This window comes from Carassius auratus, chromosome 22 (assembly GCF_003368295.1).
Source record: "Carassius auratus strain Wakin chromosome 22, ASM336829v1, whole genome shotgun sequence".
Classification (NCBI taxonomy): Eukaryota; Metazoa; Chordata; class Actinopteri; order Cypriniformes; family Cyprinidae; genus Carassius; species Carassius auratus.
The window spans coordinates 8,456,095-8,471,132 of NC_039264.1; the positions used below are offsets into that span (position 1 = coordinate 8,456,095).

At 38.9% G+C, this 15,038-nt stretch overlaps 1 protein-coding gene across 1 annotated transcript; it reads right to left on the reverse strand.

Moving 5' to 3' along the window:
* Positions 1 to 11,316: 11,316 nt before the first annotated feature.
* Positions 11,317 to 12,818, reverse strand: org (oogenesis-related gene). Its single transcript, XM_026198930.1, has 6 exons — positions 12,673 to 12,818; positions 12,504 to 12,584; positions 12,046 to 12,274; positions 11,808 to 11,962; positions 11,627 to 11,731; positions 11,317 to 11,535 (listed from the first exon to the last, which is right to left on the reverse strand). The coding sequence occupies exons 1-6, from the start codon at positions 12,724 to 12,726 to the stop codon at positions 11,515 to 11,517; spliced, it is 645 nt and encodes a 214-aa protein (XP_026054715.1). The 5' UTR covers positions 12,727 to 12,818; the 3' UTR covers positions 11,317 to 11,514.
* Positions 12,819 to 15,038: the final 2,220 nt, after the last annotated feature.

Sequence of the window (15,038 nt, forward strand, 5' to 3'; positions counted from 1 at the left end):
TAGATGTTGGCTGTGGGAAGAGTAAAAAGTGTTAGTAATATTTGATGGGGCAAGCTAAAAATGGATGGGTAGCCTACTGTGTTACCAGCTTAGCAATTTGTTGCCTGATTTGACGATTCCTCAGGCCTTGTCCACCTTATTATGTTCCTGTTGGAAAAGCATCTTTCCTCTCATTTGGCCTCCGGGCTCTTTAGACGGACTCCCGAGTGGATACGTTTGGAACGCTGTTTTCACGTTGTATTATGGACTGTGGAAACAGAGGCTTTTGGAAACGATTGAGCATGTTTAGTCTTGTAAGGCGTTGTACCGAAAGACATGATTATAGCAGTAACGTTAACCCCTTACAAGATACCCCCCATTTTTTGGCATGGAGGCAGAAATTATATACCCAAAATAAAGATGTTTCTGTTCATGATTCTTTCTGACTAGATCCATGATCAACATTTGTCCACGAGCTAACACTTTGACGTTTACCGTTCAGGAATAGGAATAGTTTTCCTGACATGATGGAAAATTAATCACTGGAATTATGTTTTATCGAAATATTGGTCAGATATAAAAGCCAAAGTCTTTGGACTTCAATTGATGCGCGGCTTATCCAGATCAAGTAAGAGAGTGATGTTTAACGTGCTGTGAAAACGAAACATAGACTGGGGCCGTTGGCGATGCTTGCAGCAAATGGGTTAACGGCAGTTATGTGCTATTTGCTTCCAAGTGGTTTCTAAAGAGACTTACTTTCCGGTTTTCCGTATTACGGTCCTTAAAAGGCGATGGTAATTTTACTCATGCATGCTATCCTGCATCAAAACACGAGGGCAGATGAGTTTTAGATTAATTTTGAGTGATCACGCCAGTGAATGGTAAAAAGGTCCCTAAATGATTTGGTCCTACCAGAAGACTTGCATGCAAATGAAATTTTTTTAAATTAAATTAAGCATTTAGCAGGCGCTTTTATCCAGAGCCTTTTTTATTTATTTTTTTATTTATTTATTTTTTTTTTTTTTTTTTTGAACTTATGTCTGTATCATTTCGGCGAGGTTTAAACGTGCGCGGTAAGGCGAATGTAACAATAATAATAATAATAATAATAATGCATTTTATTTGTAGGAACAAACGCCAAAAGCAATACAATAATTCATTAAAGACAGACAGTCTTGAATAAATGTGACTTAATCAACAAAAATCGCCCAACATAGGTGCATGCAGAAGAAGTACATACCATAGCGTAGGGGCTTTATATGAAAAGGCTCTTTCCCCCATGGTCTTTAGCTCACATTATGGCTGGTGAAGTGAAGAGTTAGTAGAGCGAAGAGAGCGTGTTGGAATATCAGGACTGATGAGTTCACAAAAATACTCAGGTGCAGTCCCATGAAGTGCCTAGTATGTTAAGATAAGAATTTTAAAATCAATTCTCATGTTTACGGGAAGCCCGTGTAATTGTGAAAGAACCGGTGTAATGTGTTCGCGAGGAGAAGTACAAGCGTGCGGCAGAATTTGTATACTGAAGCTTGCTCAACGATTTAGCTGGAAGGCCTGAGAACGAGGCATTACAATAATCTAACCTAATGCCTTTGGCTTCGTGGTTAAAAAGTGGCATCATCATCCGACGGAACGGTGTATCTGTAGTCCAAATCTATGCGGAATCCACACCCCGGATCAGCGGGTGGCGGTAATGCACCTTTACGTTGGTTTGCCAAAACCTCCGTAAAACACTACTAGAAGAAGACGGAACAAAACTTTAGCCGCAAAACTGCTTTTAGATGCAACACTTTGAATGCAAACTGCCGTAAAAATCCAATGAAGAAAAAGAAGAACCTGTTTTTTAGCGTCTTCGCCTGGAAATGTATTAGTCTGCGCGCCGCTAGAGGAAGCGGCCTCAAACTGCCACTCGGCCGGAACGCGTGGTGAAAGGCTGAACCGTGGTTGGATTCTTTCTGCTGCAATCCAGCGCTCGACGAGAGCTCTCTCTCGGGCGGCGCGATCGTGTATCGAGCAGGCAAGCTCGGAGTTGCACGGTCTATTGGCCACGATGTGTGGCTTGGCGAGGATAGCAGCTGTCGCGATGACGCTTAATGCTGCTCGACGGCCGTGTTTGGCTGGGTAGAAATGATCTCGGGTCCGGCAAAAGCAGCAGGTCTTATAAATCCCCTGTGTAGCACTCTTCGTTGGTACGAAAATTGGGTCTGTGATAAGGTGACTGACGAGGCGAACCAGCATGCTGATAAACCGTCAATGGATAGAGGTAAGTCAGCGATATTTATACTGTGGGATTGATTACTTGATTGTGGTCCACCTGTGATGATTAGGCTAAGTATCTGACGCGCTCCTCCCGAATCTTCATAGATAATTACATTTATTCTCAACTACCCCCCCTACCCCCCCACAACAAACTCAAAGCACACTTTAGGGTGGTCTATTAAAACTCAATGGGCTCAGGGGGTCGAGAGACACAGACTACATGCTGTATATTTACATGCAGTTGTCACTGTTGGACAATAATTCAAATTTTTTAATGAATTTTGCTTGATGATACTTCCGATATTTAAGTTGCACAACTGAAGATTTATACAGTCCTTCTTGACAATGGGTAAAATAAAAGCTGGTACATTTGAGTAAACTCACAAGATGTCCTGATTGCATTAATATAAACAAGACGTTGCAGCTATAAACATTTCACATTGAAAGCTTTGGTGCATATGCCATACAAGTGTGCGTTTTTATGCAGATGGAAGGGGCAGTGGTGTGTCTAATGTGGCTATTTACGTGGACTGAACAAAGGCCACACAATAGCCTCCCACGCCGTATGCAGATTCAGACAGTGAAGAGCCTGTCGTGGGTGGCTTAATGGCATGGGCATGTTCAGAACGATTGAAATGCATGTCTGGGCTTCATTCTACAAGTTTTCCCCAACCAATATTGTTCAGACTGACACTACATCTCCTGTAGACTTACTCGAGTAAACACACTACATAAAAATATAAATAAAATGAAAAAGAAGTAAAAAGTTACAAAAATAAGCTTTTCATAAAGCCTCCAGCATTTTATTTTATTCTTTTACCTCAGGCTCATGTACTTCTCCGGCTGTCCTGCTGGTAGGGTCCAGCCCACAGCACTTACATAAGGCAGTCGCTGGAGTCTGGACACGGCATGATTCATGAACACAATGTGACTGGAGAGACCATTACCCGACTGCAGACACAATGGGGTATTTTGGTGTAAGTTAAGGAACAGTTCATCCAAAAATGAAAATGTTATTTACTCACCCTCATGTTGTTCCAAACCTCAAAGGCTTCCTTATATATATGTAAAATACTCAAAAGAGAATTTTAGCAAAATGTCCAGGCTGCTCCTGTCCAGGCTTTTAAGCTTCAAAAAGTAAACTTCCAGGTGAGTTATTTATTAAAGGTCCACCAGTTCACCAAAAAAAGGAATATTCTGTCATTTTACTCGTCCACATGTCGTGTCAACTTCATTTAGTCTAAGGAACATCAAAGCAGATATTTTGAAGAATGGTTTAGGTTTTTTTCCATTAATAAAATTCATTGACTTTCAATGTATGGACCAAATAAAGACATAAGAAATTATCAAGGCAGTTTTGGGGGTGAACTATGGCTTTAATTAAGTAAATATTTATTTGATTTAATCAAAAAGCTTGACTTACTCATTTGAATACAAATCAGATAGCTTCAGTCTTGTTATTTGTCTTTAAAGGGGGGGTGAAATGCTATTTCATGCATACCGAGTTTTTTACACTGTTAAAGAGTTGGATTCCCATGCTAAACATGGACAAAGTTTCAAAAATTAAGTTGTACGTTTGAAGTTGACGTTTGTTCCAAAAATACCTCTTCCGGTTTGTCACAAGTTTCGGAAAGTTTTTTTCGAGTATGGCTCTGTGTGACGTTAGATGGAGTGGAATTTCCTTATATGGGTCCTTAGGGCACGTCTGCCGGAAGAGCGTGCGCTCCCGTATAGCAGAGCACTGAGAGCACAACAGACTTCACTGATCAGAGGGAGAGCATCGCGAAATGTCACAAAAGGAGTGTTTTTGGTTGCCAGGGCAAGACAACCCTGCACAGATTACCAACAAAAAAAAAACATTAAGGGACCAGTGGATGGAGTTAATTTTTAAAGAGCATCGACGGAGTTGTGCAAGTGTTTTTGTTTGTTCCCTGCAATTCGAAGATGCTTGTTTTACAAACAAGACCCAGTTTGACGACGGATTTGCGTAGTCGTTTTTTTCTTAAGGATAATGCAGTCCCAACGAAAAAGGGTCACGATCGTGTGTTGGAACCGCAGGCGGTGAGTAAAACTGCTTAAAATGTCTCTGCCTCCTTGTTAGTGCATCCTCTCCCATGCCGGAGACCCGGGTTCGAGCCCCGCTCGGAGCGAGTCGTTGCTCCTGCTGCTCTCGTTCAGTGTCAGCCTCGGGATCTGATTCTGGATCATAAATAAACGGCTGAATCTGACTGTAAGCCATGGTTTGTTTTGGATGATGGTTTTTTTTTCCTCACGGTAATGTCACAACTTCCAAACGCTGTCAATGCAAAAGCCTACTGGCGCTCGTGATTCTTTAGCTCCGCCCACACGTCACGCCTCCAGACGCTCGTGTTTTTCCGAAAAAAAATCAGCACAGACTATTTTTCTGTTATAAATATAATAAAACTAAAGACTTTTTGGAGATATGAAGGATGCAGTACTACTCTATAGGTACTCGAGATTAACAGGATATTGAGTGAACACGAGCATTTCACCCCCCTCTTTAAGGAAATTTGATTTACTCACCCTCATGTCATTTTAACACTCTACAACTTTCTAGCAAAATGTCCAGGCTGCTCATTTCCAGGCTTTTACACTTCAAAAAAGACCCACGAGTAAACTTCTAGGTGAGACATTCATTAACAAAAAACCTTCATGTTGTACCAAAACTGCATGACAATTAATTTTGTTTTTGACCAGTCAATTAAAGTCATTGGAGTAATGACTTGGCTAATTAAGGCAATGATGCTTTTATTTAAACGATAAAAAAGCTTTAATTCTTAATCTGAATCAGATTGTTCCAATCTTGTTAAAAACTTTCACCCTGTTATCTGTGCTTACCCTTGGGTTAAGAGTCCAGAGTGGTTTCAGATATAACTGTAATTCTAAAACAAATTTCAACTGTGCACCCACAAGGGATAAAGACACTCCTAATTAAGAAGTGTGCAAAAAAAACTCACTGTGATTCTGTCAAAAAATCTTGGCCTCCTGCAAGTCACTTAGGGAGCCATCCGTGCTTTCATTAATTTGTCAAAACATTGTCAGCATGAAAGGAATTGGTTAGAGAATGCTATGGTCTCTTGACGGGAATGCAGAGGGAGTCTATTTCAGCTGAATACTATATCAGGGGTTCGGGCAGTACGGCAAAAATAGGGCTTATTTGGGAATTGCTATTCCAGATTGAAATGGTTGATTGTAATTTTTCTTTGACATTTGCATCATGAGGGAGCCAGATTGCTACTTCAACTTGAACTCTTCAACTTGGTTATGAAACCACTGCATGTGCAAGCAATTTTATGCTCTAATAAAGCGAGATAAATATTATAGTCAGTTAGACTGCTGCATGGCTTGAGAAACCAGAAAATGTGGCCTAAAATGAACCAATCTGACTAAAAACTACAGCGCATTTACTATGAAGTTTAATCATTCCCAAGATATCACAGCATGATTAACTGAAATCTGAGTCAGTCAAAATATAACACGGAATTATACTTGTGTACATGAAATAATCTCTGCACAGTAAACTAAAATCCATTTATAGATAAGATCTGTTTCAACAGATAAATGGTTCAGGATATTTCCATCACAATTTTTGAAGGGTCTTGGATGCTTTTAGAAGAGAAGCTAACTGTCAGTTTTAAAACCCTGAATGTTTTGTGATCAAGAAGATATTAAACATTGTTTTATTTGATTAGAAATGCCTTGTGGCGAATGGACACAGATTTGAAGTGACAGCTTTGGGCTGTTTTAATGAACAAATCTTGAAGATTGACAAGTCTGATTATGACAAGCACACGCAGCAGAGGGACAACACAGAAATTAATTATTGATTACTTTGAAGAATATAAATGCTATGGGGGGGGGGAGCACAAATTACTCTTGGACAAAAATAAATGACAAAAAAATCTATGTTTTTTTGTTTTTTTGAATGGTAGGCATGGTTCATCACCTAGTATAATAAATATATATAATAAAAAAATATATATAATAATATTAATAATAATAAATAAATAAAAATTACTTGATAGAGAGAATGCATCACATGATTTTTTAAACATTTTTAGACAAAAGACCCTAAAAAGGCTTTGCTGAAAATGTACTTACCCTCAAGCCATGCAAGATGTACTGTAGATGAGTTTTTCATCTGAACAGATTTGGGAAAATGTATCATTGCATCACTTGCTCGTCAATGGATCCTCTGCAGTGAATGGGTGCCGTCAGAATGAGAGTCCAAACAGCTGATAAAAACATCACAATAATCCACACAAAACCAGTTCATGACATGAGAGAACAAAAGAAGTGAACACAAAAAAAAAATTCAAAATATATATATATATATAAAAAAGTGTTAAGATATTTCCAGAACAAACTGTTAATGCTACAGTATAAAACTAATTTAAAAAGCAAGAAAATCTGAATTTAAACCAGTAAATCCAAACAACACACACCTCTACTGAAATCTGTTATATACCTTTAACATACTGACAACCACCATAATAATGCAAGTGGTAAAAGGAAAACACACAAAGAACCAAAGTTCAGCACAAGTAGCTTTTCCACAAGCTGAAGTATATACTAATATACAGAAGGTCATTCACACCAACACAAAACCCCGTAAAAGAAGCACACGGCAGCTGAATAATGTAAGAAACATTCAACAAACAACAGAAGCGAACAAAACCCAAAGGTGCATAACTGATAACATTAAGAAACATGATTATTTAAACAAAATACTCTCAGATGTGAAGTGTCATGCAGGGAATTCTGGGAATATCAGCTTATAGGTGTGAAGTGTTCAATTAATAGCATTTTACTGTAAACTCGTCTGTGAAATGTGTAATGTCTGGTTAGACATTACACATATAGCCTAGTATAGGAACTTACTGTTAACAGTTTTTTATATTTTACAGTTAAAATTAAACTCAAGACGTTTAAATTTTTAACAGTTGCTTCCAGCCAAAATATGAATCGATAACATTGTCTTCTCCAGTGAAAACGTTGTCCTCTCATATTTAAACCACTGACACATTCAGAGCTGTTTTGGGCTGTTTTCACTTGTGCTTGAACTGTGCATATTTCTCTCCCAATTCAGATGAGACAACATTTTACTGAAGAAATCAACATATTGCTCTGCAGAGGATCTATTGGTGAGCAAATGATGTAAAGCTAAATTTCTCCAAAACTGTTCAGATGAAGAATCTTTATTGACGTGACCACGGTGAGTAAACGTTCAGAAAGTCTTCATTTTATAGTACAAAGACGGTAAAAGCAACAATGAAAGACACAGATGCTCAATTAAACACATTAATTATTGAAGTAAACAACTCTTTCACTAAGTCATATAGTTCATTCGCCTAATTATAGACTGTTGTTAAATGTGTTCAACTGCACGGTCACGAAATGCAGGCCGAAAACTCACAAAAGCAGCTGTTTAGTTGATCACTAAACATCTTTGTTTTGTAGTTTCTTTGTTCAACAGAAAGCTCGGTAGCAGTGAGAGGCTTTTTAATTAAAGCTTCCATCTGAATACTAACAGTTGTGGCACGGCGTCTTCTCTCCCTGAGCTCAAACCAATCGATCGGACAGTTTGTAGTTGAATTGCAGAGTACTCTCTGTGGTGCTCGTGTAAGGTAATTACCTCTGGGATACGAGGGAAAAACGGCTGCTGAGAGTGGTGCTGGAAAAACCTAAACGTCACGGTGTCGTCAAGCAGTAAACGCGAGGCGCAGAAATGGCGCGCAAAACGCCCACTTCAACCGAAAACAATTTTAAAAAGGCGCCTCTCGCTGCGAAGATTAAAAACGCGTTCTGTGTGATCGGGGTCTAGACGTCGATGCGTTGATTAAAGAAGAACGATGTGACAGCCGTGTCATCTGAAGCTAAATATTTCTGCATCTATACGTTAAATAGTGCAGCAGTTGAGAAGCCCCTTGTGAATGTGTAGAAATCAGCTGGAGTAAGCTTTGACTGGATGTGAAGTAACAGCTGTAATGCTCGAGGGAGAGTTGAGCTAAAGACAAATCTGATCTGATCTGCCAAGAAAAACTACAAACGCATGCATCTGATTTGAACAACTAAGAGCAAGCATTAATGCATTTTTTTTTCTTCTGCTTGATGGCACACACAATTGTTTGTGGCCCAAGACGCTGATAAAAAGCGATAATGAATGCAGTGGTCAGGCTGCGCGCGCATATGAGAGATGAACTGATAGTAAACCACTGTATATCAGACATTAAGTTAGTAAAAAAAAAAAAAATGTAGCAGATATTTTAAATATAAATCTATCAGTATAGTATCTGTTACAAAAGTATTTTTTAAAAGTTATATTTTTAGTTTTACAGGAACAGTTACACAGTAATTTGTTTTATAGTCAATAGTTTTTAATAATTTAATAGTTACAATGTAAACATATAATATTAAATTATAAAATGCATTCATATACAGTAAGCTACATTTATATAATTAGGAATTTAAAATGATAGCAAAAAAACATAAATATGAAACGATTGTAGTTATAGTATTATCATTATGATTTATATAAGATTTATATATAAAATGTAATAATAAATGGTTTATATTATGTTGCAGATTTTAAATGCATATAGTATATAATATACTATATACTGTATGTATGTATATGTATATATGTATATATAGATAGATAGATAGATAGATAAAGGATATACTGCATATACCTTCCTTAAAAAAGTACAAACCAAAATAATTGCTAAAATAAAACAGTAATATAAAATAAATGGGTGCTGTAAGAACATTCTCTAAATCTACCTCAGACATGCTAACACATACATGCTAAATTTGCTAATAAACAAGTTCGCCAATTAAACCACATACAATGTAATTAATTTGATTAGATATGCACTGACAGCCCTACATTTAACAAATGGACTCATATAACAATCACAGCGAGTATGAGATAATCGAGCTGTTAATAGCATTCAGGTCAGACAACGCACTCTTGCCGTTGTCATTCAAAGAAGGTGACAATGAGCCGGTGTCAGAATGTGCTGAGGGAAGTGGTTTTGTGTGCCAAATCGCAGCAGGGCATCTGCGTATCTCGACACCTCGCCTGAGGTTACCCCGAGGACAAGAATAAAAACCGACACCGGCATGAAAGGGACACAATATCACCATAAAATTGCATCTACAGTCAATAAGACAGCATCTAAGCATAGCTTAAGGAAATGGAGCCTGTGAACCATTGCACTACGGAAAAAAAAAAAAACATATCGTATCAGCCCCAAACTCACACACAGCCAAATCTTTCAAAGCAACATCTACATTAAAGGAAGAATCGAGAAATGGGGGATAAGGAGCTCCTGGTGCATAAGCGCTATTTCAGGCACACTTAAAACACGGCTCTCCCAAGACTCAACCATCTCCTCTTCAAAAAACGCCCGACAGCTAAGAAATCCCAGCAGGCTGTAGATCTGATATACACTTTGAAGACTTTTCCCTGTTTTTACCCCCCTCAGCATCTCTGTTCTTCTCAAAGACTCCAAGAACAATCACATTTCACTACCATTTTCCTTCGCCGCCTGTTTATAGTTGTCAAAAAACATCTGGGGGGAAAAAAAACCTCCAAGCTAGGTCAACAAACAAGAGCTGTTTTGATGGCCGGCCCGATTCACTCTGTTCCTTCACACAGACATGTCCACACTGCAACAATGCCTTACAACTGAATTTTAAGTGCTCGTTTCATTTGCAAACTTGAGACTGTTCTCAAGGGCATGTTTTATTTCTTACATGTAACCGGAAAATGATTTCTTGTGGCACAAAGGCTGTTAAGAGTCCTTGGCAGCCATCCACCCCCTCATCTTCTCATGAGGAGCATGAACACCGCTCACCTTTGGCTAAAGCTCTCAGGCCGGAGCCAGTGTAGGTGGTAGTGCCTTGAGGAGCAAACTCCCAAGAGGTCGCAAGTTGTTTTCTACCTCACCAATGACGAAAGGTTAATAAATGGTAGGTGGAGTCTGGAGTAAACTGATGTTTAAAATATTTTCAAAACATCTCATGTCTATGCAGAACTGCTTTTTTTTTCTGGGAAAGCTAGTGCGTTTCAATTAACCCTTGAAAGATTGAGCCAATTTTTTAAACTGCAAAATAGATTGAAATCCACTCATGTCGCACATTTAGTTCAAGTGTTGTCCAGTTATCTTTGAAAATAGTAATTAGCTTTTTAAAACCCAAACCCAATGTAAAAGAGAGAGAAACAGACATACTTGATTTTTCAGTCCAATGTAATGAGTCCAAAAACTTTCAAATAGCCCGTATTCATAGTCGGTGTATGAATGAGTGTGTGAATGGGTGAATGTGAAGCAAATTGTAAAGCGCTTTGGATGGCCATGTGGTCTGTTGAAAGCGCTATATAAATGCAGTCCATTAACCATTTACCATATTCTGGCTATGCTCAAAATGTATAATTAAATTAAAGTTGAATATACATAATTCTGTAATTTTATATATAAATACACACACGCGCATGAATATAGATTTTTTTTAGCATTTTAAGTGGATACATACTATTTGTGCATATTTTTAATCCATTAATTTATATGAAACCTAAAAAAAAAACATGATGTGCTAAACAGTTTTGTGGCAAATATTAAAACTAAATGCATGGAATATAAACATTTTGCATTAAATGAATTATATCAAACCAGATGTATAATATTTAGACATGTAGACACTAGTTGTGCATTTAAATGATAGAACTCCAAGTCTTTGCACTTCGTTATTAGCATGCAAAAACAGACGTACACATAAATATGTTAATCTTAACTGTTTTTGTGTGGAAAGCAAATATTAAAAAATATATATATATATATATAAACACTACATATATAAGTCATTTATTATTTTGTGCATTGCGTATGTATATACACACACGGTGAAGAGCACAAAACCATAACTTCAATTCTTTAAAGTGTGTATATATATATTTTCCCCTTCCATCAAAATGGTCCACAGATCATTCAAATGCTAAGTGATTATCTGCCACCTATTGGCCAAAATGCAAGTGACACTCCAAATCAAACTAGATGTACTACAAATCCTTTTATTTGGCAGTTTAACATTGAAACACACAAAAGATACAAAATTAACTGAAGACAAGCAGCAATTTGCCATCAAATGAGCCTGTCAGAAAAAACAAGGCCAGAGAACGAACATAACGAACACATTCAGCAACGGTTGCATTATTCTTGATTGGCATACTAGTATTAGTACACACTGCCATCATTAGGCCTCAGGAGGAACTACCTGAAAAAAAGAAACACAGGCAACTTGGAATATAGAGCCCAGATGAATGAAAAACAGCAAAAAGGTGGTGGATGAACGAGGAGAACTGTACCGTCTCCAAATCTTTGATCACCACGACACCCTTTTCTACTTCCAAGTCACTCTCAGTGTCATTGTGCGACCGGTATTCGTCACTGTCCGTCTCAACTGCGCTGGGCTGCAGGAGAAAAGGAGCATCCCGGAATTTGGCACAGACAAGTGATGCATATCAATGGGATTTTGGAGAATCAAACCTCATAGTCCGGATCAGCTGCGTGGTCTTCCTCAGCCAACTCCTGATTGAGCGCCTCCACCCAAGACTGCTGCTCTACGTCCTCTTCCTCATCCAGGTCATCCTGTTTTCTCTTGCTGCCTTTGCCACAAGGCTTGGTAGGGGAACAACGCACCTCTAGAGCAGAAACAAACACACACCTGCTGCATTTTTTTCAGATCAAGATTGGATTTTTACCTGATGTAAATAGGTAATCATACCAGGGGACACAGCACAGCCAATGCTGGTGCAGACCGGATAACCCAGAGCGCTCTGGATACGCCGGGGAAGCACGGCCAACAGCAGCCGCGTGACCCGGTGGAGACGCTTCCGGACTGTTCTGCACTGCCTTTCTTTCGGGGAGCCACTTTTGTCCTCCCGAGCCGGAGATATAGCCTTCACTGGAGCGGAGAACCCAAATAGCCACCACAAGCCACGGAGAGCCCGCATCTGAAGAAAAGAGAGAAATAAATAATAAAGTTTAACACTTTCAATTTTATAACAGTAACTTAATGAAATTAAAACAACAATTGCAAACTGGTATGCGTTACAATATCATATATATATATATATATATATATAAACAAATAAAGAGCAAACAGAAAAGTAGTAACCAACCCAAACAAGTCCTCAGACCCGGGGTGCATCGCTAGTTCACTAGCGATTAAGAACTACTCACAGTAAACCTGATCGGCCAAAACTGTGAAATTCGACAGAAGATGGCTGGCACGACTCCACCTCTCTTCGCCACAGTTTTCTTCTGTTGAGGGAAAAAAAGTTTTGTCTTAATTACGTCTGAACGTATCGTAGGACCAAAATGAACAATAAAAGTAATCAAATAAACTTGCCTCTTGGCCCTCAATGCTCTCAGACTCAACGGCGTAGTTGCTCTGGCTAGCCATCTCGATGCTCTATGAACTAATGCACCGATTCACCGCCAATTTACCAGGCAGCCATGCACGTGCTGATTAAAACAGGTGCATTCCAGCCCACTGCGGTTGGCGCGCTTGTCCGCATGCGCGGAGACATTGGCTGTGCACTGCATACTGCACACTAGATATTAGAAATAAAGTATGCTCGAAAACCACACTATGATACTCGTGTGCGCGTTGGTACACCACACAAAACAACAGTTACTAGAACTTAATAATAAATGTTTAAAATGTGTAAAAAAAAAAAAAAAATTGTTAAACCTTGGTAAAAAAAACAAACATGTAAAATTTAAATGATATAAATCTATATAAGTAGGCTATATTTCAAAGAGTAATATAAGGTACTTTTACCTTTTCGTTTCTATTAGTTATAGTGTAACTTATCTTAAATAAATTGCCTCATTATAAAATTACCACAAGATGTCATAAAAAGCTAAAATATAACTTATGCATTCATAAAAATTTTAGCCTAAAATTAAAAACTTGTGCACACTATTTCATTATCTGAATTATTTTAGAGTACAATACGTATGGTAATTATTTGCAACTAGGATATTTATGAACGTGCCAGGCTATAAGTACAATTTTAAATGTAAAATAGAATTTAAATTAATATATTAACATAACATATTTCTTCAAAGAAATCGTCAATGCTATTTTGTTTGGTTTTGTTTTCCGGTTTATTCTATTAACAGCTAGTAATGTCGTGAGGGTGTCGTCTCTGTCATCACCGTCAGTCACGAAGGAGACCCGTCAGGCGGAAGAGAGCCACATTTGGACATGTTTCGGCTCACGGCTCACTCGTCACAGTTACGCACGTCCAAAACAAACAGAGAGGGGCAGATTTGAAGGGTCTGGAGGACTATAAATGTCCGAGGATGCTCTTTCAGTCACAACTTTATACAAGCAGGTAATAACCAACACTTTTTCTATATTTTATATAGTAAGACAGAGCAAAGAATGGCAACATTGCACAACAACATGACGGTAACACGCACCATCAGTGCTGGATACTGCACAAGCGCCGAAAGCCAGTCAGAAAACGCGGGATTCCCGTTCCCGCGCAGACACAGTTCCGCGGGAATCCTCGCGCTCAAATGGGCCACCGCGAGAAGCAGTTCGTTTGGGAGTTCGCTGGCGTCAGAAAACCGCGGGAGTAAAGACAGCATGCGCAGTATCGTCGTGACACCGGACAGCATCCCACAATTCACCATTCCTAAACTCGCCCTGGAGAATGGGTATAGATCCAGAGGGAATGAGAAACAACGACGAGGTGAAGAAGATGAGGACTGGGGCAGCATTGATAACATTGGTGGATCCTATCATTCTAGGCTTTCTCCTTCATCTTCAGTTTCATCGTCATCGTCCTCATCCTCGGGGTTCAGTGTATCTCCTGTACCTGGAAGAAAAGCCATCTCAGATATCAGACGGGCTCAGACTCAGAGCAACTGTTCTCTGGTGGAAGCTGAACATTGCTCTGACCCTGCCAGCCGAGCGGCTCTTTCTTTACCTCACCTTCGCAAAGTCACCACCCCATACGGCTTCGTAACTTTGAGCAAAAGCCCACAAATGGCCAATGAAGAGGCACTCTTCTTCCAGGGCCATAGACGTTGGGGTCAAGATGAAGAGATAAACTCGTCCAGACACCCTAAGCTGGAAATGAAAAGAAGCATCACTGTCAGAACATCACCCATCCAGACACATGCCAGCACCCCTCCACATCAGTCTCCCGTCGCCCATCGTTTCTTTAGAAGCCACAGCGTTACTGGAATAGAAATAGAGAAGCAGCTCTCTCAGAGCAATGGGTCAGTGAAACAGGTCAGCAAAAGCAAGCGAAGCCTTTGGGGAATTCTTCGCAAAGCAGACAGAAAGTCCTTCGATTTCAATTCAAACCTCAAATGAACAAATCCAGAGCAGTGCTGCTCAATTGTAGATATACTAGTTTTTGATGCAGTCCGTTTTGTTGCGTGAGAATTTATTTATTTTATGCATTCATTTCACGTCCAAATGTTCAGATTAGGCATTATAGATGTTATCCGTGACTTTATGAGGAAAATAAATGTTTTGAATGTACAAATTGTTTCAAAAGCCTCAGTCTTCTGATCTACAGTGACCCCAAAAGCAAAGCCAATTAAAATGTAGAAATGTCATTAGATAAAATGACTTTTTTTTAAAAGAAATATAGCACAAACGCATTTTAAACAAAACATTTTATGGAAATATGTTTCTTTGGTTTTTAAATTATACTATAAAACTATAAAATCCACTTGGGTTCCTAAGGC